The sequence below is a fragment of the Elephas maximus genome, chromosome 12 (assembly GCF_024166365.1).
Source record: "Elephas maximus indicus isolate mEleMax1 chromosome 12, mEleMax1 primary haplotype, whole genome shotgun sequence".
In the NCBI taxonomy this organism is placed as follows: domain Eukaryota; kingdom Metazoa; phylum Chordata; class Mammalia; order Proboscidea; family Elephantidae; genus Elephas; species Elephas maximus.
In genome coordinates this window covers 53,184,442-53,209,543 of record NC_064830.1, presented here as the reverse complement: position 1 = coordinate 53,209,543, position 25,102 = coordinate 53,184,442, and the positions used below count along the sequence as shown (strand labels likewise).

The window sequence follows — 25,102 nt, the reverse complement described above, 5'->3', positions numbered from 1 at the left end:
TTTCAGGGTCTTCCTATGCATTAAAAGAACTGGTCTCTTCTAAATTTTTAGGACTCCAGCTCATTCAGTAGGTGTAGGGTTGGTTAACAGATATAGCAAATAAAAATACTATGAAAGTAACCCAGTTAAGTTTGAATTTTAGATACATAAATAATTTTTAGTATAAGTATATCCCAAATATTGCATGGGGCATACTTATATTAAAAAAATTCATTGTTTATGTAAAATTCAATTGTAACCGTCTTTTATCTGGCAACCCTAATTATATGGCAACTTATAGGAAATTAGGAACAGAGTATCATGGACATTTTTCAGATATGGGGTTTCAAACTGGCCTAAACCAACGCAAAAAGGTAAATATACTTTGTACCAGGTATTCATTTCCTTCTGTGACCCCTCTGCAAATATTTACTGAGTCCACTTAACTTCTTCCCTGTTGATCTATCAGTAAGGATCCCTGAGCTACGGCTTCTTGTCACTCCACATTTCCCTCTGCTTGTTGTTCTGTTCTCCCACACCCTGATGTCTCTTTCTTAGTTTACTAGTTTCTTTCAGTGCCACCACCAGGGCCAGGATCCCAGGGTGCATGGCCTTGGGCATCCCCTGAGCGTATACTGCCACTGGAGCACTGCCCTCCACACCTCTGCATGTGGGAAACTGTTTTGGTGAAACATCCCTTCTGGGGAGGGGTGAGAAGGAAGGAGGGCCTGTCTCCTGTGGGGTTTCCCTGAATGAGCCCCAGAAGCAGTCCAGGGGCTCTAGAGGGCCTACACTGAAACTGCCCACCTTGCCCTGGTCCCCAAGGATGATAGCAGCCCACCCATGGGAATTGTTGGGGATCTCTGTCCTGGGTGGGGCCCTGGGGCTTTATCAGATCTTAGAGAGTCTGGATCAGGCATACATGGATGCTCTGAACAGTCATTCCCCCACTCTTCCTTCCACCACCCCACAGGGATGTACAAGCCTCCTTGTTCTCTCTTCTTTCTAGTCCATCCAGGGCCCTTTCTCCCCACTTCACAGTGTCTACACCCCTCAGACCCAGCCACAGATACTTCCCCATAACCAAAGGAGCGGGGCAAGCATCACAGCTGATAAGAGTGTGGCTGTCTTTGGGCAGGAGCTCGCTGAGCCGTGGAGCACTGCAGGTTGGTGCCAGGGAATGGTGGCTCTAGGGACAAGCAGCTTGCTTTGGCTGTTGGTTGGGAATCTGAGAAGTGCTGGAACAGAGTCAAGATTCAGACCATACTATGGGAGAAGCCTGCTGCCCTAAGCCAGACATCTAGACCCCTGATTCCTTTAAAGAGACTCCCTGTTGGCAGCACCAGACTGCAGTAGCCCAGGTTTGCTTCCGGCTTTCGCAGCCTCCAACAGGGATAAGGAGTCTGAGTCTCTAGTCAGGCCACCTGCTTTTTCCTTCTGGCCATGGTCCCAACAAGAGGCAAGAACAAGGCTGAGATGGGACAGGGCTGAGGGTTACTCTAAGAAGTAAGGACGATGATGGCTGGACAGAGCAGTGTCAGCACCTCCACCACCACCTTTCATTCCCTGCAGCCTGTCTGGCCTGTGGCTGGGGTCATGGCAGGCTCTTTATTCCTCAGGCTGCCCTACTGCGCCATGTTAAATTATTAGCAGGCTCTCCCACACACCCCCTACAGGCCTGAGAAGTTATAACTCACAGAAAAGCCAAGACATCCAATAGAGTCACAGAGCTTTGTCTTCTAACTCAAGGTGCGTGGCATCACAACCCCCGAGAGGTGGCTTTGCCCACCCTCCCTTACCTGATTGTCAATCTTGATCTCTGTCAGGGTGTCATTTTCTCTCAGGGCCTCCACTAGGGCCAGGATCCCAGTGCCAGTGATAAAATTAGATTCTATGTTGAGACTTTTCAAGCTCTTGTTTACTTTCAGCATATCTGCAAAAGCCTTATTATGTAAAAAGAAATAAGAGTTTCTGAAAATTTCTTTACAAAATTCTCTGCCCCAAAAATAAGTACAGGTATTTTTTGTAGTTTCTGAATAAAGAAAACCTTAGTGAAGATCATATTTTCACTTCTAATAAAGAGAATAATTTAAATCTGAAATAAAAATAGTCTAGCAGTCCCAGGCTTACGAATTTCTCATAACTGCAAAAGAAAATATTGACGAAGAATAGCCAACTTCTGATTTTGTTAAATAACAACATTTAAAATACCCATTACCACCTGTTACCTTTTTTAAGAAAAGGCATTTAAGGAAAAAGTAGAAAATACATAAACTCAAATTAACATTTTTTTTGTTTTACTGTGAATGGATAAAAATCTTTACCATCAATTAGCATTTGGGCACTATAGGTTTAGTCATGTCATTTCAGGTCCTCTATAAACCATAATTCCTCAAAGATAACTTTTGGAACAAAACCATAACTCAGAGTGGCAAACCCCCTGGAGGTGGCCAGTTCAAGACTGGAGACTGCACACATGCCTTGCCTGCTTCCCCTCACCCCCAGTTTCCCACTATAATGAAGAAAATACATAATTTTTAAAAGACAGAACTCTAACAGTGCAAGAAAAAAGACTTATCTTGAGGAGTTGCTGAAAAGTAGAAAACAGAAAGATTTTGGTGGAGAAATTAACACAAAGAAAGTCACTTGCTGAGATGCCAGTGCTAAGTCCTGTTTAGGGCATGTCATTAAATCACTGCCTTAGGAACAGGTGGAATAACTAGCACAGATGGAGAGCACAGTGCTTCTCCCTGTAGCTTCCCCTAAAACAAGCAACTGTAGACAGAACTATGGTGAAAAATCTCCCTGGAAGAGCCTCGAGTGTGGGTGCTAGGACCTGAGAGAGAAGCAATGCAGAAACTGAAGTATCTCCAGACCTTCACACCAGATGCATCAAAACCAGTTGCTGCTGAGTTGACTCCTATACATGGAGACCCCAGGTGTGTCAGAGTAGAACTGTGCTCCATAGGGTTTTCAATGGTTGACTTTTCAGAAGTGGACTGCCAGGCCTTTCTTCTGAGATGCCTCTGGGTAGGCTAGAACCTCCAAACTTTCAGTTAGCAGCCAAGTGCGTTAATCAGTGGCACCAACCAGGGACTCCAAGTTCGTTGCCATCAAGTTGATTTTGATTCATGAAGACCCCATGTGTGTCACAGTAGAACTGTGTTCCATAGAGATCACCATTGGATACAGTGGGGGAGAAAAGAAGGCGAAAGGCAGCTTTGCCTAGGAATAAAATATATGGAAATGTACCACCGCCAGAATGAAGCTCTCCTATTGTGGGGGACTCCCATGCTGCCTACCAGCTCCTCATACACATGCTATAGAGAAAGCTGCCTGTCAATTCACCTGTCTGCTAACAAAAGCATTCATCTACCCATTCACTCATTCATTCTAAAAAACATTCTTATTGAGCCTGTCTTGTATGCCAGCAGTAAAGAAGGAAACAAAAATCCTTATCCTCAGGGAGCATATATTCTAGGAGAGTCAACACATTAATAATAAATAAAACATAGCCTGTCAGATGGTGACAAATGGGAAAAACAAAAAGAGTTCTCTTTTAAAGGAGGGGTCTATTGGTGAAATAGACCTACCCAACTGCAAAGGAAATGATGGTGGTTTACACAAACCAACATTGTCCTTGACAACATCTAGCCTCCTTTAACTTCTCAAGGGTCGGGGGAAGATCAAGACCGGCAGCCCAGGGCTGATCCCTCTGAGGTAGAGGTCAGACATTCCTCCTCCCTCCAACCTTTTAAGCAATTCTGACACCAACCATCCCTCCCACAGCACTCTCTACTCCTCTGCTGAGTTTGAAAATTTACTGCAGTGGCCACACAGAACTCACAGACCATACTCACAGTTATGGGGTTTATTAGGGAAGTAATAGGTTACAATTCCAGATCAGGAAGAATTCAGGATACAGTTCTTCCATCAGGACAGCCGAGCCTGCAGGCAGGACTCTCTCTGGCCCTCAGCCTCTCAGTCTCTCAGCCCGGCCTCTGCCCTGCACGAGCAAGTGTTACAAAGCTCTTTAGCTTTGCCAGTAAGTGTCCAGAGGCATCCTACTCTACCAGGAAGCCTTAGCCTGAAGGCACTCAGCAGTCTTGCTCCCTGGGTTGGCAAGCCTAGCTCCGCCAAGTGCTTGGAGGCATCCCACTCTACCAGCAAACCTCCTGCCCAAAGGCACTCATCTCTCTTGTTCCATGGGCTGGGAAGCCCACTGCACCACCCTCCTGGTCTCCTGGTTCTGCTGCCTCTGCTGCAGCCATTTCTCTGCTGTGGCTTCTCCCTGTCTCTCACTGTCTCTGGTGTTACAGCTGTGTGTCTCTGGGGTCTAGGAGGCTCTCAGCACAGGGTTCCTGGGTCCAAAGGACATGCTTCGCTCACGGTTCTTCTTTTTTGGTGGTAGTGAGGTCCCCCTCTGCTCTGGGATTGGCTCTCTTATAAGCCTAGTGGAATGACAAACTAGCCAATCCTGTTGTTAGGGTTCCATACACCTTATTTGCACCCCCCCACAAGGTTCCATGCATCTTATTTACATTAGCAGCAAATAAGATGCATGGAACCCTGGTGAGGGGTGTGACCATACAAGTTGTCCAATCCCCTTGATGGGCCACAAGCACCTTATTTGCATAGTCCCACCCCATCATTGTGTGGGAGTCACAAAGACTACGGTGAGAAGGGTCATATTAAGAAATTCACTACGTCACAGGCCTCCATTCACAAATACAAATGGCCAACCAAGAATTGCCAGGCTTATTAGGAAAACCAACATCATGAACAAGACTAGCCAAGCTTAGCATACAGAACAACTTGCCCTAGAAGGAACAGAGACTGTCCAGGGGAAAGAAATATGTGTAAAAATTCTAATTATTATTCCCAACAAAAAAAAGAAAAGGCATTTCTTTTTATATCCATAAAATATTTTTGGATCTATTGTTGTGTATGCATAATAGCTACTATAAAAAAAGAGGAATAATAATAAGAAAGAGCTCTTGAATATTAAAACACCACACTGAATTAAAAACACACACACAACAAGTAATAGACATACGGAATTATAAAATCAGATGGCTGAAGAACAAGCTGGTGACCTAGACGACAAGGTTGAGGGTATTTCTAAGAACGTAGACTAAAAAGACAAAGAAATAGAAAGTATGAAAGATATGCTTAGAGATATGGAGGAAAGATACACAGGTTTAACATTCATCTAATAGGTATTCCAGAAAGAAGAGAGAGGAGACAACAAAAGTGAAGAAATGATCAAATAATTAATAGCGGAAATTTTTCTGGAGCTGAAGAAAGTTACAAGTTTTATCTGAAAGAAACCACTGAATGCTCAACAGAATGAATAAAAAAGATTCATAAGTAAATACATACACATGAAATTTCAGAACTTCAAGGGAAAAGAGTGTTCTAAAAATTTCTAGCAAGAAAAAATAATGTACCTACAAAAGAACAAAAATCTGATGGCATTAGTTACTAGATTGTGAGGTCCATGAGAACAGAGATTTATATATTTATAAAATCATGTAATTGTAAATGCTGGCAACAGGTTTTTAATTATTTAGAATCAACCTATATACAAGATGAATATATAAAGCTCAAATGTGAAAATACCGGAATAAATACAATTGGGAGGTAGAATAGGAAGGAGGGATAGAAGGCAGAGTGAGTACAAAACTGTCCTCATCTTTTATTTAAAAAAAAAAGACAAGGGCAGTTTTATACTCACCTCTGGTGGCACAGTGGGTAAAAGCTCAGCTGGTAACCAAAAGTTCAGCAGTTTGAATCTACCAGCTGCTCCTTGGAAACCCTATGGGGCAGTTTGATTCTGTCCTGTGGGGTCGCTATGAGTCGGAATCAACTTGACGGCAACATGTTTGTGGGTTTTTTTATCTTTTATAATGGGCAATGAAAAATGATCTAAGATGATAAATTGGAAAAAAAAATGTATAAGAGTAATTTCCACCCTGGCTTTGTACTAGAATGACCTGGGGGAGGTTTAAAAAATATACCAATGCTGCTCCCCGCCCCCCAGACAAATCAAACTCTCTGAGGCTGTGGCCTGGACATCTGCAGTTTTAAACTGTCTCCAGGTGACTTATGTGCAGTCAGGACTGACAGCCAATTTAATTAAAGTCATAAAGACAACAATTAGAAAAATGAAAAACAAACTGCTCCCAGTGACCCCTTCCAGGAAGCAGAGCCAAGAACTTCTAAACTATTTTAGTTGTTGTTATAGAGGAAATGACGGAGGAGGGAGGAGAAGGAATTCAACATGGGGCTAGAACAGGGTTTCTCAACTCAGCGCTGTCGACATTTTGGGCCAGCTAACTCTTTGTTGTGGGAGCAGCAGCATTCTTGGCCTCTACCCACTGGTAGCAACACCCAAAAATGTCTCCAGACATTGCCAACCATCCCCAGCGTGGAGGAGACAGCAAAATTGCCACCAGTTGAGAATCACTGGAATAGAAGAATAATCCTGTGTATTAGTCAGGCAATTGCCAAGCAAGCTCAGCACTTGGACTGAAATTAGTGTATGCCAAGTAAATTAAAGTGTATTTATTCAGTGCTGGGTCTTTAATTAAAATAAAATGTACATATTTTAATTACAACACCAGAGAGGAATGCATCAGGCCTTTCCTTATGGACGCTCCAACCTTTGGGTCTTACTTTCATTATTAGAATAAGACGTCAGAGCAATTACCAAACCTGTTGCCGTCAAGTCGATTCTGACTCATAGTGGCACTGTAGGACAGAGTAGAACTACCCCATAGAGTTTTTAAGGAGGCCCTGGTGGATTCGAACTGCCAACCTTTTGGTTAGCAGCTGTAGCTCTTAACCACTACACCACCGTCAGAGCAGTTAGGCCCTCACAAAAAAATTGCAGGACCTATTGGCAAGTAGCCAGGATCTTGCCAATTTCTCTTAAACTGGAGGAAATCACTTCTCTTATCCTGAACAAAAGAGGGGAAACCCAGCCAAATGTCACCCCCTGGGCTGTAGACCTAAGTTTACTTTAGTTCAGCAAATATTTGAGCATCTATTCCATGTGCTAGGGATACTAACGTGAGTTAAACAAAGGCCTGCTGTTAGTTGTCATTGAGTCAATTATGAGATTTCTTAAATGTTATATAAATAGAGTAGAAACACATTTTTAAAAAGGTTTGCTTTACGCACTTTACAGAATTACATGAAAATACTCAGTAACCTCCTAAACCTAGAGTCTCCATGGTAGCCACTAGCCACAGGTGGCAGCAGGTTTTTATGGAGCCCCTGAAAAGTAGCTAGTCTGAACCGAGATGTTCTGTAAATGTAAAACACACACTGGATTTCAAAGACTTAGTATGAAAAGAAGAATTTAAAATGTCTCAATAATTTTTTTATAATGGTTATATTCTGAAACAATAATATTTTGGATATACTGGCTTAAATAAAATATATTAAGGTTTATTTTACCTGTTTCTTTTTTACTTTTTTAATGTGGCTACTAGAAAATTTAAAATTACACATGTGGCTCACATTTTATTTCTATTAGATGGTGCGGGCCTAAACTCTTGATTTTTATGGTTGGCATTGTTGTTAACAACAACAGTATTTTTTACATAATTGGATATTTTCTCTTCATTGGCATTCTGTGGTTGTGAGTTCTATTAATACTCATTGCCACAGATGTAGTTGTACGGACACGGTTGGGGTGTGGTGAACTGAACTTGATTACAGATGATTTAAGTTCAAATTCTGACTTTGCAACGTGCTGGGTAATCTTAGTAAAGTTACTCAAATTCTTGGAGCTCCAGTTTCCCCTATGTAAAATGGGGATAAAGCCATCTTTTACACACATAGCTTGCCTACATTCACAATAATTCTGGAAGTACCTTGTTGAATCTGTTTTTGAACCTGAAATAGAAAATTTCTTGAAGCTCTCTGTCTTAACACTGATTTTTAATTCTCACTAACAGTGAGCTGTTCAGCCATTTTCACATTTTAAAGACCTTTATCAACTAGAGGGTAATCAACCAATGTCTAATGTGTAGAAGGGTCTTTCCAACTGGGCTGGACCACATGAAGACATCTAGGCTAGCCCAAAGAGGCTCTGCCCTTCACAGCCTTAAGGACTGTAATTATTCCTCGCAATTGTATGGTGTGGTAACTGCTTCCAGATGAATGTGAACTCATTTTCCCAGCAGCCTTCATAACAACTACCCCTGAGGAAACTAAGGCTCAGAGAAATTGCTGCTGATGTCATAGGACAAAGACCTGGGTCTTCTACGTCAAGCCTAAAGCTCTTTCTGGTACACCACACTGCCTCACAGGTGGAACTTCTGTGCTTTTATAAGCCTAAAGAAGTGTCTCAAACATGCAAAATTTTTGAAAAGTGATTTTAAAATAATATTGAGCTTATTTAATTGTGGTTACCACAACCCTAACAATAAAATACTTCCTTTCTTTTTAAAATTTACTTTATTTTTGTTGTTGTTGAGATAAAATGTTTTCTCACTGAATGTGATACAGCCTTAAATGGAGATGTGTCTACATGGACCCCAATCCCACAGAGCTTCACTGATTCTAGCAATATACCAGAATTAGAATTTAAAATAAGAGCAGAGTAAGGACTGAGGTATGAAAATGGCATCCACTAAAAACACCTTTTCTCTCATGTTGGATGCTAAAAGTGAAGACTTTCTGACAGGGCTCTTGATGAAACAGCTACCCAGGCACAAAGCTGTCAATCAACCCATCTCAGTGATAAAGAAAATGCACCCTGAAGCCCTCATTTCTCTCCCTTGGTTCTGCTTCTCTTTCTCTGTTAACTCTTGGGAATGAAATCTAGGGGAGTGAGTGGGGAGGAGGATGGTGCCACATAATTACAGTTGGAATGAAGGAAAACTGAAAAATCTCTTTCACTGACGATTTTCAAACAGTAGGAAAATTTTATCTTGACAACTCTCTATCCACATGTATATATGTTGTTAGGTGCCGTCAAGTCAGTTCTGACTCACTGCGACCCCATCTACAACAGAACAAAACACTGCCTGGTTCTGCGCCATCCTCAGATCGTTGCTATGTTTGAGCCCATTGTTGCAGCCACCATGTCAATCCATCTCCTTGAGGGTCTTCCTCTTTTTCGCTGACCCTCCACTTTACCGAGCACGATATCCTTCTCCAAGGACTGGTCCCTCTGAATAACATTTCAATACTTGTACTTTATATATACTTCATGTATATATGCTTATATATACATGAAGAATATATAAAGTACAAATATTTTTGTGGTTCTTCTATTTCATAGACAGTTCTGTGACTATGCCAACTAAATTAGTATTTAAAAATGCAAATTGCAAAAGAGTCAAATTTGCCTGAAAGATATTACTAAGAAACCCTGCTCCTAGCACAGTGCCTGTCACACAGTAGACACCTGGCAAATAGTTGTCACATTAAAAACTATCAAAGAGATTATTATATTTGGAATGTGTTTAGTCCACTTAGGAAGTTATCTATTTGATCTAGAGTAGGAGTCAGATTATTTACCAGTATTGTTAACAGTAGACTATAAACCATGCCCACCTCTCCTATTTTACTCTAAATAATATATTAAATAGACAAGTCATTTTTATTCATCCCTTTGTTCCTTTATATACAAAATGTTTCGTAAGTATTTTTGCTTTATTGGAAATAAACCTACTAAAGGGCAGAGATAATACAAAATCATACACAGATTAAGAATTTTTAAATTGTTAATTTCACAAATGATCTAGTTCTGCTATTTTTCTATTTTAAAGATAGGTCTGACATTCAAAACTGCTTTCAACCCACAAATTTAGATGATGTCATAATTGCTGGAGAAAATATCAGTTTTGTAGCTTAGTCCCTCTTTTATATGAGTGCTTACTTTCAAATTTGCTGTTATCAGCATGGAGCCCTAATGGTGGAGTGGTTAAGAGCTCAGCTGCTAACCAAAAGGCTAGCAGTTTGAATCCACCAGCCACTCCATAGAAACCCTATGGGTGGCTCTGCTCTGTCCTATAGGACCACTATGAGTCAGAATCAACCTGACAGCAGTGGGTTTGGGTTTTCTTTGGTTGATTGTCACCATGGAAATATTCTCGGTTGCCCAGAGGATGGAGGGCATGTTCATTCATTCATTTAAAGAGTATTTTTCAAACATCTATGCTAAGTAGTCATTACTTTCATGTTGTCTGTTTCCAATATTATTTTAGATCTTCCAAAAGACAGCACCGAGTCAACTTTTTTTTTTGTATAGCTTTATTTTTTAAATAATAATATTGTGCTTTAGGTGAAGGTTTACAGTGAAAGTTAGTTTCTCATTCAAAAATTTATACACAACAATATGGATGAATCGGAGGGCATTATTCTGAGTGAAATAAGTCAATCACAAAAGGACAAATACTGTATGAGGGCCACTATTATAAAAACTCAAGAAAAGGTTTACGCACAGAAATAAAAAATTTTTGATGGTTACAGGGGAGGGGAGGGCACGGTGGAGAAATCACTAACTAGATAGTAGATAGATGGTAACTTTGGGGGACGCAGAGCATACGTTATAAGAGAAGTGTACACAACAGGACCAAGGCAAAGTCATAGAAGCCTCATAGACACATCCGAATACCCTGAGGAACCTAGTTGCTGGGCTGAGGGCTGGGGACCATAGTCTCGGGGACATCTAGTTCAACTGGCATAACAGTTCTTAAAGAAAATGTTCTACATCCTACTTTGGTGAGAAGCATCTGGGGTCTTAAAAGCTTGTGTGCAGCCATCTAAGATACGTCTGTTGGTCCTATCCTGTCCGGAGCAAAGTAGAATGAAGAAACCAAAGACACAAAGGAAGTGTTAAGCCAAAGGACTAATGGACTACAACTACCACAGCCTCTACCAGCCTGAGCCCAGAACAACTAGATGGTACCTGGCTATCACCACCAACCACTCTGACAGGGACTCTGGTCCTCAGCCCTCAGCCTCAGCAACTTGGTGCCTCAAGGTGTTTGGATATGTCTAGGAAGCTTCTATGACTTTTCCTTGGTCAAGTTGTGCTGACTCCTCCTATAATGTGTGCTGTCTTTCCCTTCACCAAAATTGACACTCTCCTACTATCTAGTTAACGATTTCCCCTCTCCTTCCTTGCAACCATCAAATATTGTTTTTTTCCGTGTATCAAGACAACTTTTGTTTTGCCAGTTTGATTCAAGGCTGAACATTAGATGATGTAGAACCACAGGATGACACCCAAGCTCTGGTAAGTGACATATTTTAGCAAATGTATGACAATGAGGCAGTGTATGTATGTACAGCATAGCCTGATGGTTAAGTATCCTGGCTGTGGTACGTACCATAAAGACGTGGGTGTGAATCATGGCTCTCCCAATTACTGGCTACGTTATCTCAGGCAGGTTACTTAACCTCTCTCAGCCTCAGTTTGCCTATTTGTTAGTACTGTTGTGGGGTGCTGTCGAGTAAATTTTGACCCATAACCCCAGCAGCAGAGCAGAACTGCCCCATAGGGTTTTCTAGGCTGTAATCTTTATGGATGAACATTGCCAGGTCTTTCTCCCACAAAGTCACTGGGTGGATTCGAACTGCCAACCTTGTAGTTAGCAGCAGAGCACTTAACTGTTGTGCCACCAGGGCTCCTTTTATTAGTACTGTTGTTGTTGTTGTGTGCTGTCAAGTCAATTCTGACTCATAGCAATCCTATAAGAAAGAGCAGAACTGCCCAATAGGGTTTCCTAGGCAGTAATCTCTATGGGAGCAGGTTGTCAGGTCTTTTCTCCCTTGGAGCCACTGGTGGGTTTGAACTGGTAACCTTTCAGTTAGCAGCTAAGTGCTTAACCATTGTGCCACCAGGGTTCCTTATATTAGCACTAGTTTGTACTCATAGTATCTATCTCATAGTACTAGTGAGGATCAGGTGGGATGATGTAGATAAAGCACAGAATTCAGTGCTGGCACTTACTAATTGCTCAATAAATGTTATTCACAGGAAGAATAGCATGGTGATGATGGTGATGGGGAACACAGTAGCATTTGCTTGGGTTAAGGGTCTTCCTTATTTAGCTGAATTATCTAAAATGCCTAGAAGGAATAGCGTTTTTGGTTAATTATTTTTTCATATTCTGGTTAACATGTGTCAAAAGAAAAATGTTTCAAAATTCAGTTGTTTAAAATATTTTTGAAACATAGTCCGCAATGGAGAAAATAAAATATACTTTTAACATTTCTTATCTGTGTCGAGTTCCTGTAGAATGAATGTCAGGGTCATCATAATGTCCACTGACTGAAACAGAATGAAATTGTAGATATGAAAATTTCAGAAAATTTTTACTAAGTGCAGAACAAAACCTAAATATTTAACTAAATGCCTAATCTACTCTGTCTCCTAAAAGTCTAGTGCTGAAAAAATTCTCATTAATCTGAAGTGCCTGACAGCTGGTTTCTAAAGTTTTACCGTCTCATTATAACTAATTCATCTTATTAACTGTGTAGAAAACAAATTTACCAGATCCAAGATTGCTAATTGATAAAACAAATTAAAAATAGTTTGTAATGAATTAAATATTTTCACATGTTTCTAAGAATTTTACTCACAATTGCCACAGGGTCATTGCTGCGGGTTGCAGCCAGGCTGAACTTCTTTATGTGAGTGTTGGTCTCCAGAGCCTTTGCAAATTCCTTCAGAGTTGGAATTGGAATGTTCTAAGATGGAAAAGGCACAGATAGTGAGGGACCACCCTGCAGCTCTCTTAATCCCAAGTTAAAGGCCCATGGCTCTTTAATAATTTATATGGTAATAGCATGATCCAAACCAAGTGTTTGATTCCGAATCAGTACACTGTGGGTAATGTAGCATGATATCCTCCTCTAAAAGGTGTTCATCACCAAGCCTCTAGCAACCAAGCTATTCTGAGTCAACAGCACCACTAAGTGTCCAATAGGGGAATCTAGCACAATGTTATATTCTGGCATTGCCTTTGTTTCCTGACCCAAGAAATTATTCAGAGACACTGCTTCGCTCTTTTCTCTTTCATTCTCTGTCTTCCAATCCAGACTGACCCACTTGTTGTTCTTTAATATACCATGATCTTTCCCACCCTTACACCTTTACATGTGTGTTCTCTTTGCCTGGGTTTCCTTTGCCCTTTACTCTGATTAATTCCTACTCATCTTTCAAGATCCATCTGAAATATCACCTCCTCTGCCTCTCCTAGGCAGCATTAAAAGTTTCCTTACCCGCAATTCTATAACATTTGGGGGGCTTACCACATCATGTTGTGGCAATATAAGTTAATAAGCTAAAATAAGTTTTTCAGAGTAAAGACTCTGAATGAATCTTACTTATCTTTGTACTGCCTCTTCTATGCCACTTAGCACAGTACCAACCACTGGGAGGAGAAGCAAATCTGGGGCACAGCTAGCCTTCGACGTGAGTCCTGGCTACACTGTGGGCTAGCTCTGTGACCTAGGGTAATATAACCTCTTTAAGTCCCATTAAGGATTAAATGTGATACTTCATGTCAAGTATTTAGCAAAGGGTATGACAAATAGTGAGTACTCAACAAAAGTTAGCTGTTATTAATATTGTCGTTGAGCACCATTGAGTCAATCTAACTCATAGCGATCCCATGCGCAACAGAAACAAAACATTGCCTGGTCCTGTGCCATCCTCACAATCATTGCTATGTTTGAGCCCATTGTTGCAGCCACTGTGTCAACCCATCTCGTTGAGGGTCTTCCTCTTTTACTCTGATCCTCTACTTTACCAAGCATGATGTTCTTCTCCAGGGACTGGTCCCTCCTGATAACATGTCCAAGGTATGTGAGATGAAGTTTCACTATCCTTGCTTCTAAGGGGCATTCTGGCTGTACTTCTTCCAAGACAGATTTGTTTGTTCTTCTGGCAGTCCATGGTATATTCAATATTCTTCACCAGCACCATAATTCAAATGTATCAATTCTACTTCGATGCTCCCTATTTACTGTCCAGCTTTTACATGCATATGAAGTAACAGAAAATACCATGGTCAGGCAAACCTTAGTCCTCAAAGTGACATATTAAGTGACATGAGGCAATGTTGCCTATATATATATATATATATATATATATATATATATATATATATATATATATTCCTTCTCTTGGGCATTAATCCATGGAGAATCTTTTTCCTTCCCTTTCTTCCTGCATTCTATGCTGTTTCTCCTTCTTTCTTCATATTTCCACATGCAAGCCAAAATGTGTTCTAATTGTTTCTCATAAACTTAACAGTAGTGCTAGCCACACCCTTTTAACAGGGAAAAGGAAAACAGTCCCTTTAAATTGAAAGTCGACATGAAGAAGAACAGCCATGAGCACTGGAAGGTCTGCAAATGTCCCCAAGTCTCATTCATTATTCACTGTCATTCAACATTAAACACCTACCGTGAGCAAGGCCCTGTGCTTTGGTAGACATAGTCTCTAGCCTCCAAGATTTTACAGTATGGGAGGAATAAAGAAGTAAGTGGCTCTACTCCTAGTGGTGTGTGTCACCTGGGGTACAAAATGCAATTGAAGCACAATGGAGGGGAAAATTTAATTATGGTTGGGAAAATCATGGGAAACTTTATAGGAGAAGCAGCACTGATCTAGGTCTCGATTTCTTTATCTTCATTCCCCTCTGATTAAATTCATTTTTCCCCAGGAATAAAACCCAAATAAATATAAACAAGACTGGTATTTAGCAACTATACACTGCTACAGATGTACTGGCTGTTAAAATAGTAAAATATTTCCATAGCAGATAGCAGCATTGACCTTAAACTAAAACTTAAAATCCAGAAAAATTATAACCCTTTGTTTTCATAAGCTTTATTTTCTTTTATTCTCACTTAACTTTGTTATGAAAAATCGGGGAGAGTAAGTTTTTAGATGTGGAATGTGGGCATCATTTTTTCTTCTTATGATAACTAAAATGTTTCCTGCAATGTGACTTATTTTAATAACATCAGTGCAAATCCACAAAATTTCCACTATTTATCAACAAGATGGCATTCAAGAATTGAGAAGCAATCACCTAATTCTTGAAATAATAATACATTTTTCTGGTATACCACTCTGAATAGTTTAAAAATGTGTACTGGCAAGTGTTTGGGGGGTTAATATAACCATCATTCTTTACCCAGCAGACATTTTTGAAGCAAGCCTTTTTTAGAGACAGAATATGAAGAATGGAATCTGTGCTGAGAAGCGGCAAGAAAGCACTCGCAGATGGATGAACTAAAGCATCATGAACCAGTTCCTTTTTGAAAAGAAACTCTTATAAAAAGAAACTAACAGAGCAGATGTACCAGTGTAAATTCTGTAAGGTCCTAAAGAGACAGGAACTGACAAGACAAGTCCTATGAAAGCAGTATTTAGCACAATGGTAAGACAGCCAAATGATTTTATAATAGGATATGTATTCTATAGTCTAAACTCCTCTTAATAACATTATGAAGTTATGTTCTGAAGATCTTCATAATAGAGAAAGAAATAAGAAATGTAGGAGCTACGGGTACTGAAGACTGTTGTCTTCAGAAATCAGCAAAAAGAAAACAAGGTAAAAAAAATATAGTGATAGTAAACTCTGTAATAAATTTAAAATGGTGAAACGGAAAACTCCCTAGAGAGTTTTCTTTAAAAAAAATAATCACACATACAAATAACTCTAAGAAAAATAAGAGTTGAGGATTTAAGAAATACAAGGAATATTATACTTAACAAGAACAACTTTGATGGTCAACCACAATAGCCCTTATATCAAAATCAATTCCTTTGCAATCACTGATGTGTGTTAGATCTCCTTTTCTAAAAGCTTCTATAAAAATGTGTCATTTTTCAGCATTTAAGAGTCTTTCTACTTATGAGTATAAAGCAAAGAAAATGAACACCTCTAGTAAGAACCAGAGAAAAGGATGCCATCTGTTATAAACTGAATTGTGTCCCCCCAAGATATATGTTGAAATTCTAACGCTGTCCCTCTAAATATGACCTTGTTTGGAAACAGAGTTTTTCTTTTGTTATGTTAATGAAGCCATACCTGTGGGGGGTGGGGTGGATCTCAAACCTAATCATTTGAGTTATAAAAAGACCAGAATAGACCAGGGGAAAGACAGACATCATGCTAGAATCATGTAAAAGCCAAGGTAGGCCAAAAATCAAAAAAAAACCTAGAGCTACTGACAAGGAAGAAGTCAACACAACTACCCAGCTAAGTCATTCCCAGACTCCTGACTCTTAAAAACTGTGAGATAATAAATGTTTGCTGCTTTAAACCTCTTAACTGTTGGAGCAATTTGTTACTCAGCAAAAGACTACTACTAATAAACTGTTTTACACAAGTAATGTGATTCTTTTCAAAGAATTCTAGGAATCACTCTTTTTTAAACCCACTTCTTTTGAACAGAAGTGCCTCAAAACCATGAACTACAAAGGATTGCCAGCAAGGGTGGATCTAAAAGATAACAGGCAATCTTCTGACCTCATGGTAAATCAAGTGACTGGCAACCATCACAAGCATAATGAAATACCTTAATATTGTTAAGGTTGACTTCTTGCAGGCGAGGATCATTGGCTTTCATCTGCTGTAGACTTACTTCTACATTTGTAGGATTGGGTGGTTCCTCAAATGTTGGCTTGACCTTTTCACCTTTGACCACATCTAAAACACAAGTTGTAATTTTAAAAAGAAAAGGTAAGGGCTCTTGTATCAAAATCAAAGATGGCTCCCCCCAAAGTGACATTTCTTTTATATGTTTGATCCCAACAATACTCTAATACCATGACTATAAGCTTAACTCCCCGCCAAGCAAATACAGGCGTGGCATGGCTCTGAGTTATGGTTTAGAAGCCTGATGTTTCTTATCCACACGAGAAGAGTCAGTGGCTGACAGTGTCTGGAGCCAAAAGTGCTCTACATCAAACCCCAATCTCAACAAGTACATTTATGGGCAATTACTGCTGCACCATATGGGCCTCTTCTGATTATAATAATCAGACAGGCACAGGACTTGATATCCAAAAAAGAAATCACATAAGTCTTTTCATTCCCCAAACTTGTGGTCTCTTTATCATACCCATCCTCCTCTGATTTCCATTTTAGAGCTTTAGTTTTGAGGAAGGTAAGAGAAAGAGATAAAAAAGAATGGAAGAATTCTCAAAAGCAGTTAACAGAAAATATTTGCAACATATATAATATACAAGGGCTGCTGTCCCAATATACACAGAGCCCCTACAAATCAGTAAGAGGCAACCCAATTAAAAATGAATAAATGATATGATCAGAAGAAACTCTGTCCCTTTAACCAGTAAATATAAAGAGTAAACTCTGAGATAAAACAATGAGATACCACCCCTCCCCATTCAATTAGCAAAAAGTATAAAAAGAGATAATGTTGAGATTTGGCAATGATGTGGAGAAAAAAGCATCCTCATATATTGTTAGTGGGAATGTAAAGTAGTGCAAACTTTTGGGGAGAATAATTTGTCACTATATACCAAAATTTAAATTATGCATAATCTATGACTCAAATTTTGTATCTAGTAGTCCAACCTATAGGAAAAGTAGCGTGAATATATAAAGGTATGTTCACTGACACATATTTTTGCTTTTTAAATTAATTTTTTAAAATAAAACATCCACCAACATGAAAATGATTAAATAAATTACAGCATAATTACATAATAAAACACTACGTATTCATTAAAAGAATAAGGTTGACCTACATGTACTGATAAGAGATCCACAATTTGAAAAAAAGTTAGATATGTACACATATGTGTACATATAAAAGTCCAGAAGGTTATGCATAAGATTTTTAATAGAAAACTTATTAACAGTCTGAATATTACTCTTTGATAATGAAGCTAAAAGGGATATACATTTTTATCTGCTAAATAAGCAAAAGGTCACAAAATTGATAATAACCAGGTTTGGGAGGAAATAGGAACTATCTGTCCTTTCCACCACAAGTATATACTACTATAAGTCTATAAATATGTATGAAACTAGAAAGAAAAATATAAAAGGAATATTGCTCATTATCTAGGTAAATTATCCACTGTAAATGATGGTTCATAAATATGCTACTGGAACAAGTCTCCATCACAGAGAATAAAATATAATTAACCTAAGAAAAGCTGTGATTCTCTGTGTGTCCTCAGATAGCCTGCATCACACTGCACTGAAATTATCTGATCACTGGTCTGTCCTTACCACCGATAGATAACCTCCTTTCATCAGGGACCATCTTCTACTTTTGTACCTAAGCCTAGAATGTTACTGACACATAGTAGGTATTTAACGGATAACTGATGCATGACTGAATGAGAAAATCTAAGTAACTGTACATTTCCCCAGGAATGCTGACATAGAAGACAGCGGTCAGGAACTTTCTGTGCCACCAAGTCCACGCAAGTGTCTTTCATGCTTTCTGGGGAAAGTGGGTTTTCAAATTCTAATGTTGAGCATCCATTACTGAAACAAACAAACAAACACAACACTAGAATAGAGAGGGAAATTATTCAAGCTGCCACAGTTAATTAAAATATCCTCAGGAACGTGTAGGTATCTGCGTTCTGTGCAGACTTTGAAGCCTTTTTGTTAGCAATTTTATCTATTGGGTAAACAGGCCTACTAAGAAAGCGTGTTCTACACAAATGATTGGGACTAGTTACACTGCCAGAAGGAGCTCCCGTTATTAGCTACTCTATTCTGGTTTGGCTGCTGGAGCCTAGTGACCCCTGGTAACTGGACAAAATCCACCTTCAAATTCTGCCGGATACACCAGGAGGCCTTGCCAATAGGCAATTCTGTTGGAACATCTGAAGGCTCAGAAGTTTACAAAGCCATACATTCCCCATCAACTTACTTCTTAGAGGCCCTTCGCCACTTTTAGTGCTGGTCGTTTCTTCATCGAACTTTGGATTGTTGAGTAAATTGTGCACCCCAAGAACAGCTAAAAACAGAGGTAATTGTGAACAAACATTAAGATTAGGAAAGCATGTTAGAATTTCCACACTCTTAATTTGCCCTTGAAGAACAATACTTCCGATTGTAAAAATGAAACCCTGTTTCATAAAGATGAAGTCTCCAGATGCAAAGTGTGTCGTAGATGCATAGCACTGACTAACCTTATAAAAACAAAACAAAACGAAAACTTCTTTCCAAGACCACCAGCAATCTTTCATGTGTCTATGTCTATACATGTAAAACCATTTAGGATCTGAGGAACAAAGACTATTTAATTATGGTCCCAAAATTACAAAAAACCTACTTAGACCTCCCAGTTAAATAGACTCAACCCCTCAGTTTTCTCATCTGTAAAATGAGAGGGTGAGACTGAGTCTAAGGACATTTAATATCTAACATTGTAGATATTATTGTATCTTGCAAATAGCAGAAAGATCATAAGCCTCTTTCAATGTCAGGCTCCCCATCTCTCCCAATCCTCCATGCCAAAAGGAGTTGTCCTTTCTTCATCTACAGTACTGCAGGGAAATGCAAGGTCAGATATCAAAACCCAAACCAAAGACATTGCTGTCTAGTCAGTCTTGACTCATAGCTATCCTACAGAACAGAACAGAACTGCCATACAGGGTTTCCAAGGCTATAAATCTTTATGGAAGCAGACTGCCACATCTTCCTCCCCTGGAGCGACTGGTGGGTTCAAACCACTGACCTTATGGTTAGTAGCTGAGTGCTTAACCGCTGTACTACCAGGGCTCCTTAAGGTCAGATTCAAAAACTAAAACCAAACCCGTTGCCATTGAGTCAATTCCAACTCATAGCGACCCTATAGGTCAGAGTAGAACTGCCCTATACCGTTCCTAAGCAGAAGCTGGTGGATTCAAACTGCTAACCTTTTGGTTAGCAGCCACAGCTTTTAACCACTGTACCACCAGGGCTCCTAAGGTCAGATAAGCATACCAAAATTTTCAGTCTCTTGTATTACATGGCAGTTGCACCAGGAGGCACCATAGTGTACAGGAAGCAACACAGGGAGAAGAAATGCTGGGCAGGCTGAAATGGCAAGTGCCCGCAGGTTTCCCCCTGCTAATGAAATTATAGGTGAGCCAGGCCATCTGGAGAAGGACCCAGACTAGACAGTAATCTGTCAATAGTGGCAGAGGAGTGCCTCTGAGAGCATCATCAGCTCTTCTGTGGAGGGAGGGAGGGAGGCAGCTAGCACAGCACTAGGAAGGACAAACAGCCAGCAAGTGTAGGGATGAAGAGTGGGACTCGGAGCACTCGGCCTGAGTTTGAATTCTGACTCTGTTATGTATTAGCTGTGTGACTGGGGAAGTTACCAAACGCCTCTGAGCCGCAGCTTCCTCATCTTGTAAAACAGGGATAATATTTGTACTTTACCTATTGAAACAATTAAGTGAATTCCTATGTGCCAGGCACTAAGTGCTTTACAAATTCTTGTTAAGTAAATAAAACCAGCATTTGTCAGTGTGTCTCTGGCATTGTCTAGGGAGAGGGTGCCCTACTCGATAAACAGGGCATTGAGGCCATCTTGTCTTACTCTGGCCCCATCCATACCAAGCAGCCTCCTAATTATAATTTGGCTCCCACTGCCAAGTTTTACTTTTTGTATTATCTATTTCCTATAAATCTGGCTAGTAGAGTCAGTCCCTATTACCTCACTTCCTCTATCCTCCTAATCTGATAGCTCCTATATGCACTCACAAGATCAAATCTCTAGACCAGCAAAGCTGAGAACTAGGCTCTGGGTAGTGGTAGTCACATCAAGATATGCCCACAGTCTGGAAGGCTCTGTTTTGGAGGTCAACTGTCACCCCCTTGATGAATGTCTCTCTTTCTGCCACAATAACATGGGCAATGCATTGGTACTCTTTCTTATCTAAACCTTAACAGCTATAAATCCATCCACTCACGGGACTGCCTACAATCTTCTGAAAGATCCACTTGAGAAGATGCTGCAGCCCACTGCAGCCTGGCTTCCTGCTGGGTTCCCAGGGAGCACCCAACGACGGAGGGAGGCTGAGCACGGACGAAACCAACATTTGTCTGTTGGGATTATTCTCCTGGTTTCACTGTATGAATGTCTAGATTTAGTGTCTTCTAAATGATTAGCTTTATTCTCTCTCTTTCTTTTTTATCAGGAATTTCCTGGGAATTCAAGCCCAGTGCTACATTCTGCCTGTAGTGACCTCCAGCAGAGGCCATCGGGCAACCGTTGGGAGGAGCAGTAACCGTAACAGGATCGTCGCACAGTAACTAAGAGTCCCTGGGTGGCGCAAATGGTTAAGCCTTTGTTATTAACCGAAAGGGTGGCAGTTCAAATTCACCCAAAGGCACCTAGGAAGAAAGACCTGATGATCTGCTTCCTAAAGGTCACAGCCATGGAAAATCATATGCACAGTCCTACTGGAAACACATGGGGTCACTGTGAGTCAGAGTCTATTTGTTGGTAACCAGTGGTGGTGCTGCAACCACAAAACCTGGAAACGCAGCCACCATAAGGCATCTTCTTCACTGCCACACCCAGGTGCCTCAGCTCCTGCAGTGACCTCTGAGAATGTCTCCAATATGTGAACTTGATATCAACCCCCAATGGAACAGAAGGAATGAAAATGCAGGTAAAGATGGTAGCACGCTGTTAGAGTAAGGCGTAGCTTGTTCTCCTAGGAGGAAGGAGATTTATCATTATTACGTATTTCTTCAAATACAATACAAAGGTAGGAATTCTTGCTAAAGCTGCGGGATGTTTTCAAAAGCACCTTTATCCTTGTGGTGACTTAATATCCCTGTGGCAGGTGGAAGCAAACATCCCACTGGAAGGAAAATATGAGTGCACAAATATGTTGGTGCATGCATGGAATCTTTCTTAAAGGAGCTACAGGAAAGGGGAGAAGGCCTAGGTTAATCAAAGTGAGAAAACTTACCTTTCATTATATATTCTTTTGTACTGTTTGACTTTTTTCTATCTACATGTATAATCAATTCAAATAATCATTTATAAATAAATGTCATTATTATTTTGTTTTAATTATAAATAATTTATTTATAAATAAACTTATTATTACTATTTTGTTGCTATTGTTAAGAAAACCAGAAAAAAAAAAATGAGCAGATTGCACTGAATATGGATTTACCTTAGGGGCTGACTATGACAGTAAGTTACCTTGTTTCACGGTTACACTGACAGGCCTCTTAGTATCAATCAGACTTGAGTGGGTGACAACTGATGGGAAGAACAAGCACCTTAGGGAAATTTTGTGATGATAAAATGCTAATGTAAAAGCTCCTCATAAAGCATAAGGGCTATTGTTTTTTCCCTTTCAATTCTCATAGTCCTCACAGAGGTGCCTTGAGAGAAAGGTTTGGCAATCTACTTCCGAAAAGGTAGATTCAGCTACAGGAAAACCTTATGGGGCACATTTCTACTCTGACACAAGTGGGGTTACCAAGAGTCAGAGCTGACTCCATGGAAACTGGTTTAATGGCTAAAGCCAACATGGAATTTTAATAAGAACCGACAGTTATAGAGAAGCCCAACGGCTGCTGGCATGGGTACGACCACATGCCTGGAGGTCACAGAGCCAGGCAGGAAAGTTTCCCAGAGCCGAGGACTCACCTGCAAGATCATAGAGTTCAGTGTCGGAGGCACTAGCCAAAGCTTCTTCCAGTTCTGGGTCGAGGGTCACGTTTTCTTCTTTTTGAGTTTCTACAGGCTTTTCTTTGGGGATAAAGACTCTCCCTTTAAGTCAGAAGAAAAACAGAAACAGTTGTGTGCTACTGCCTTATTGCCAGGGTAAGTGGGCTAACCAGAGAATGCAGCTCTGGCCATTAAGAGCCATATCATTAAGCCACTGAATGTCCAACTGGGGTCCCTTAACTGCTGGGATGATGCTAATACCAATAATCCACTATTAGAACATCTGGAGAAGGATGCCTGCATTCTCTCCAACAATCTGAGGAGATTACAGTCCTAAAACAGAGAGGAAAAACGTGGCTTCTATCTCCCTACCATTGGCAGTGCTGCCCTTCGACCTGGGCAAGAGGGGTCCCTGCACTTTAGAGGGTTCCACTCCAGTCCACTGAGGGAGGAGTCATGGGGCCAAAGAGACATTCCTATGTAGAATACAGGCCTCCTTCTAGGGGATCTGGACCTGGAATTCCTGCCCAAACAGCCCTGGGCTGGCTTCCCTGGTATGGTTTAGGATTACTCTGAACAGTAGGCACCAAGGTGGCCCAACAGCTATCAGTGTGTAGGGCAATGACAGATGGCAATCCATTCCTGGGTCCCACTAAACCACAGCTCTAAGAGGATAAAGCTGCACTGGAGAGTTAAGTCTAGCCCAGGAACCTGGTCCCATGACACAGCACTCATGACAGGTTGTGTTGTCTCTTCTCCTGAGACCTCACGATCACCTCCCATGGCTGCTAGATTCTCTCTCTGGTCCTTCCAGGGGCACCAAGGACCACAGACTCTTTCTCACTCTGATCCCTCTGCTGTTTGGAAAACTTGCTCTCTGCTCATTGTGTTCAGATGTGCTGCTTCTCAATCTTCTCCTAAGCTACGATGTGTAACTGTGTACTCTCTATGGACCCCCACTGATTACTCAGCTCCTGAATTCCTAATTCCCCCATGAACCATCTGTAGGTGAATCTGTATCGGGAAATGATTTACCATATCCTCCTCTCAGACCTCCACTCTGAGCACAAAAGACAACAGCTTCCCCCTTACTGTTCTGTCATTACCCTGACTCTCGATGTTAACCAGGTTTTAGGGCAGCATTGACATTATAATTTCTTTCTTTTACAATTAAATTATTCCAATAGCGATGATGCTGCCATAGAAACAGTTCCACCATATTTCCATGGTAATCCTTGGTTATTTGCCCAATTCATCACCATTTAACTTTTAAAATAAAATGACATTCTTAATGGTGCATGGTCCATCGAATGTGACATCTGACAGGAGAGCCTGGACATTACTAAGAGATGGTATCAGCACTCTGACTCCTGACCAACTGAGAGGAGGGCCTGGATGTTAATAAGGGACAGCATCAGTGCTGTGACTCCTGACAGCTGAGAGGAGGGCCTGGACGTTAGTAAGAGATGGCATCGGTGCTCTGATCCTGACAGCTGAGAGGAGAGCTTGGACCTTAGTAAGAGATGGCATCAGTGCTGTGACTCCTGACAACTGAGAGGAGAACCTGGACATTAGTAAGAGATGGCATAAACTCTGATCCTGACAGCTGAGAGGCCCATGCTCCTGCTCCCCTCACCCATGGCACAGAAGTTCAGAGACAGCATTTGCCCAACCCCATGCATACTGAGTGCCTTCTCTGTGCCAGGACACAAAACACACACAGTCTCACCTGGGTGGAGATCACTGTCTAATGTGGAAAACATACAAAAAACAAAGAAAATGAACAAAATGATGAACACTTGTGATAGTGCTGTGAAAGCAATAAATAGTTGTCATGATAGAAAGAAGGGGTCTTTTTTTTTTTAAATAATTTTTATTGTGCTTTAAGTGAAACTTTACAAGTCAGTCTCTCACATACAAGCTTATATACACCTTACTACATACTCCCATTTACTCTCCCCTCAATGAGTCAGCCCGCTCCCTCCTTCCAGTCTCTCCTTCCGTGACCATTTTGTCAGTTTCTAACCCCCTGTACCCTCCATCTCCCCTCCAGACAGGAGATGCAAACATAGTCTCAAGTGTCCACATGGTGCCAGTAGCTCACTCCTCATAAGCGTCTCTCTCCAACCCATTGTCCAGTCCATTCCACGTCTGATGAGTTGCCTTCGGGAATGGTTCCTGTCCTGGGCCAAAGGAAGGATTGGGGGCCCTGACCACCGGGGTTCTTCTAGTCTCAGTCAGACCATGAAGCCTGGTCTTTTTATGAGATTTTGGGGTCTGCTTCCCACTGCTCTCCTGCTCTCTCAGGAGTTCTCTGTTGTGTTCCCTGTCAGGGCAGTCATCGGTTGTGGCCAGGCACCATCTAGTTCTTCTGGTCTCAGGGTGTTGTAGTCTCTAGTTCATGTAGCCCTTTCTGTCTCTTGGGGTCATAATTACGTTGTGAGCTTGGTGTTCTTCATTC

General features: G+C 40.8%; 1 protein-coding gene across 9 annotated transcripts in view; it reads right to left on the bottom strand.

Moving 5' to 3' along the window:
* The window catches only part of TMOD2 (tropomodulin 2), a 91,090-nt gene that overhangs the window by 13,289 nt on the left and 52,699 nt on the right, over positions 1-25,102 (bottom strand). For 8 of the 9 annotated variants that reach the window (XM_049904835.1, XM_049904838.1, XM_049904834.1 and 5 more), the window contains 5 exons: positions 22,621-22,743; positions 18,886-18,972; positions 16,546-16,676; positions 12,589-12,696; positions 1,779-1,922 (listed from right to left, as the gene is read on the bottom strand). In XM_049904835.1, the coding sequence (XP_049760792.1) occupies positions 1,779-1,922; positions 12,589-12,696; positions 16,546-16,676; positions 18,886-18,972; positions 22,621-22,743 (593 nt within the window). The remainder of the gene's footprint in view (positions 1-1,778; positions 1,923-12,588; positions 12,697-16,545; positions 16,677-18,885; positions 18,973-22,620; positions 22,744-25,102) is intronic. The other variant, XM_049904840.1, reaches the window with a different exon arrangement.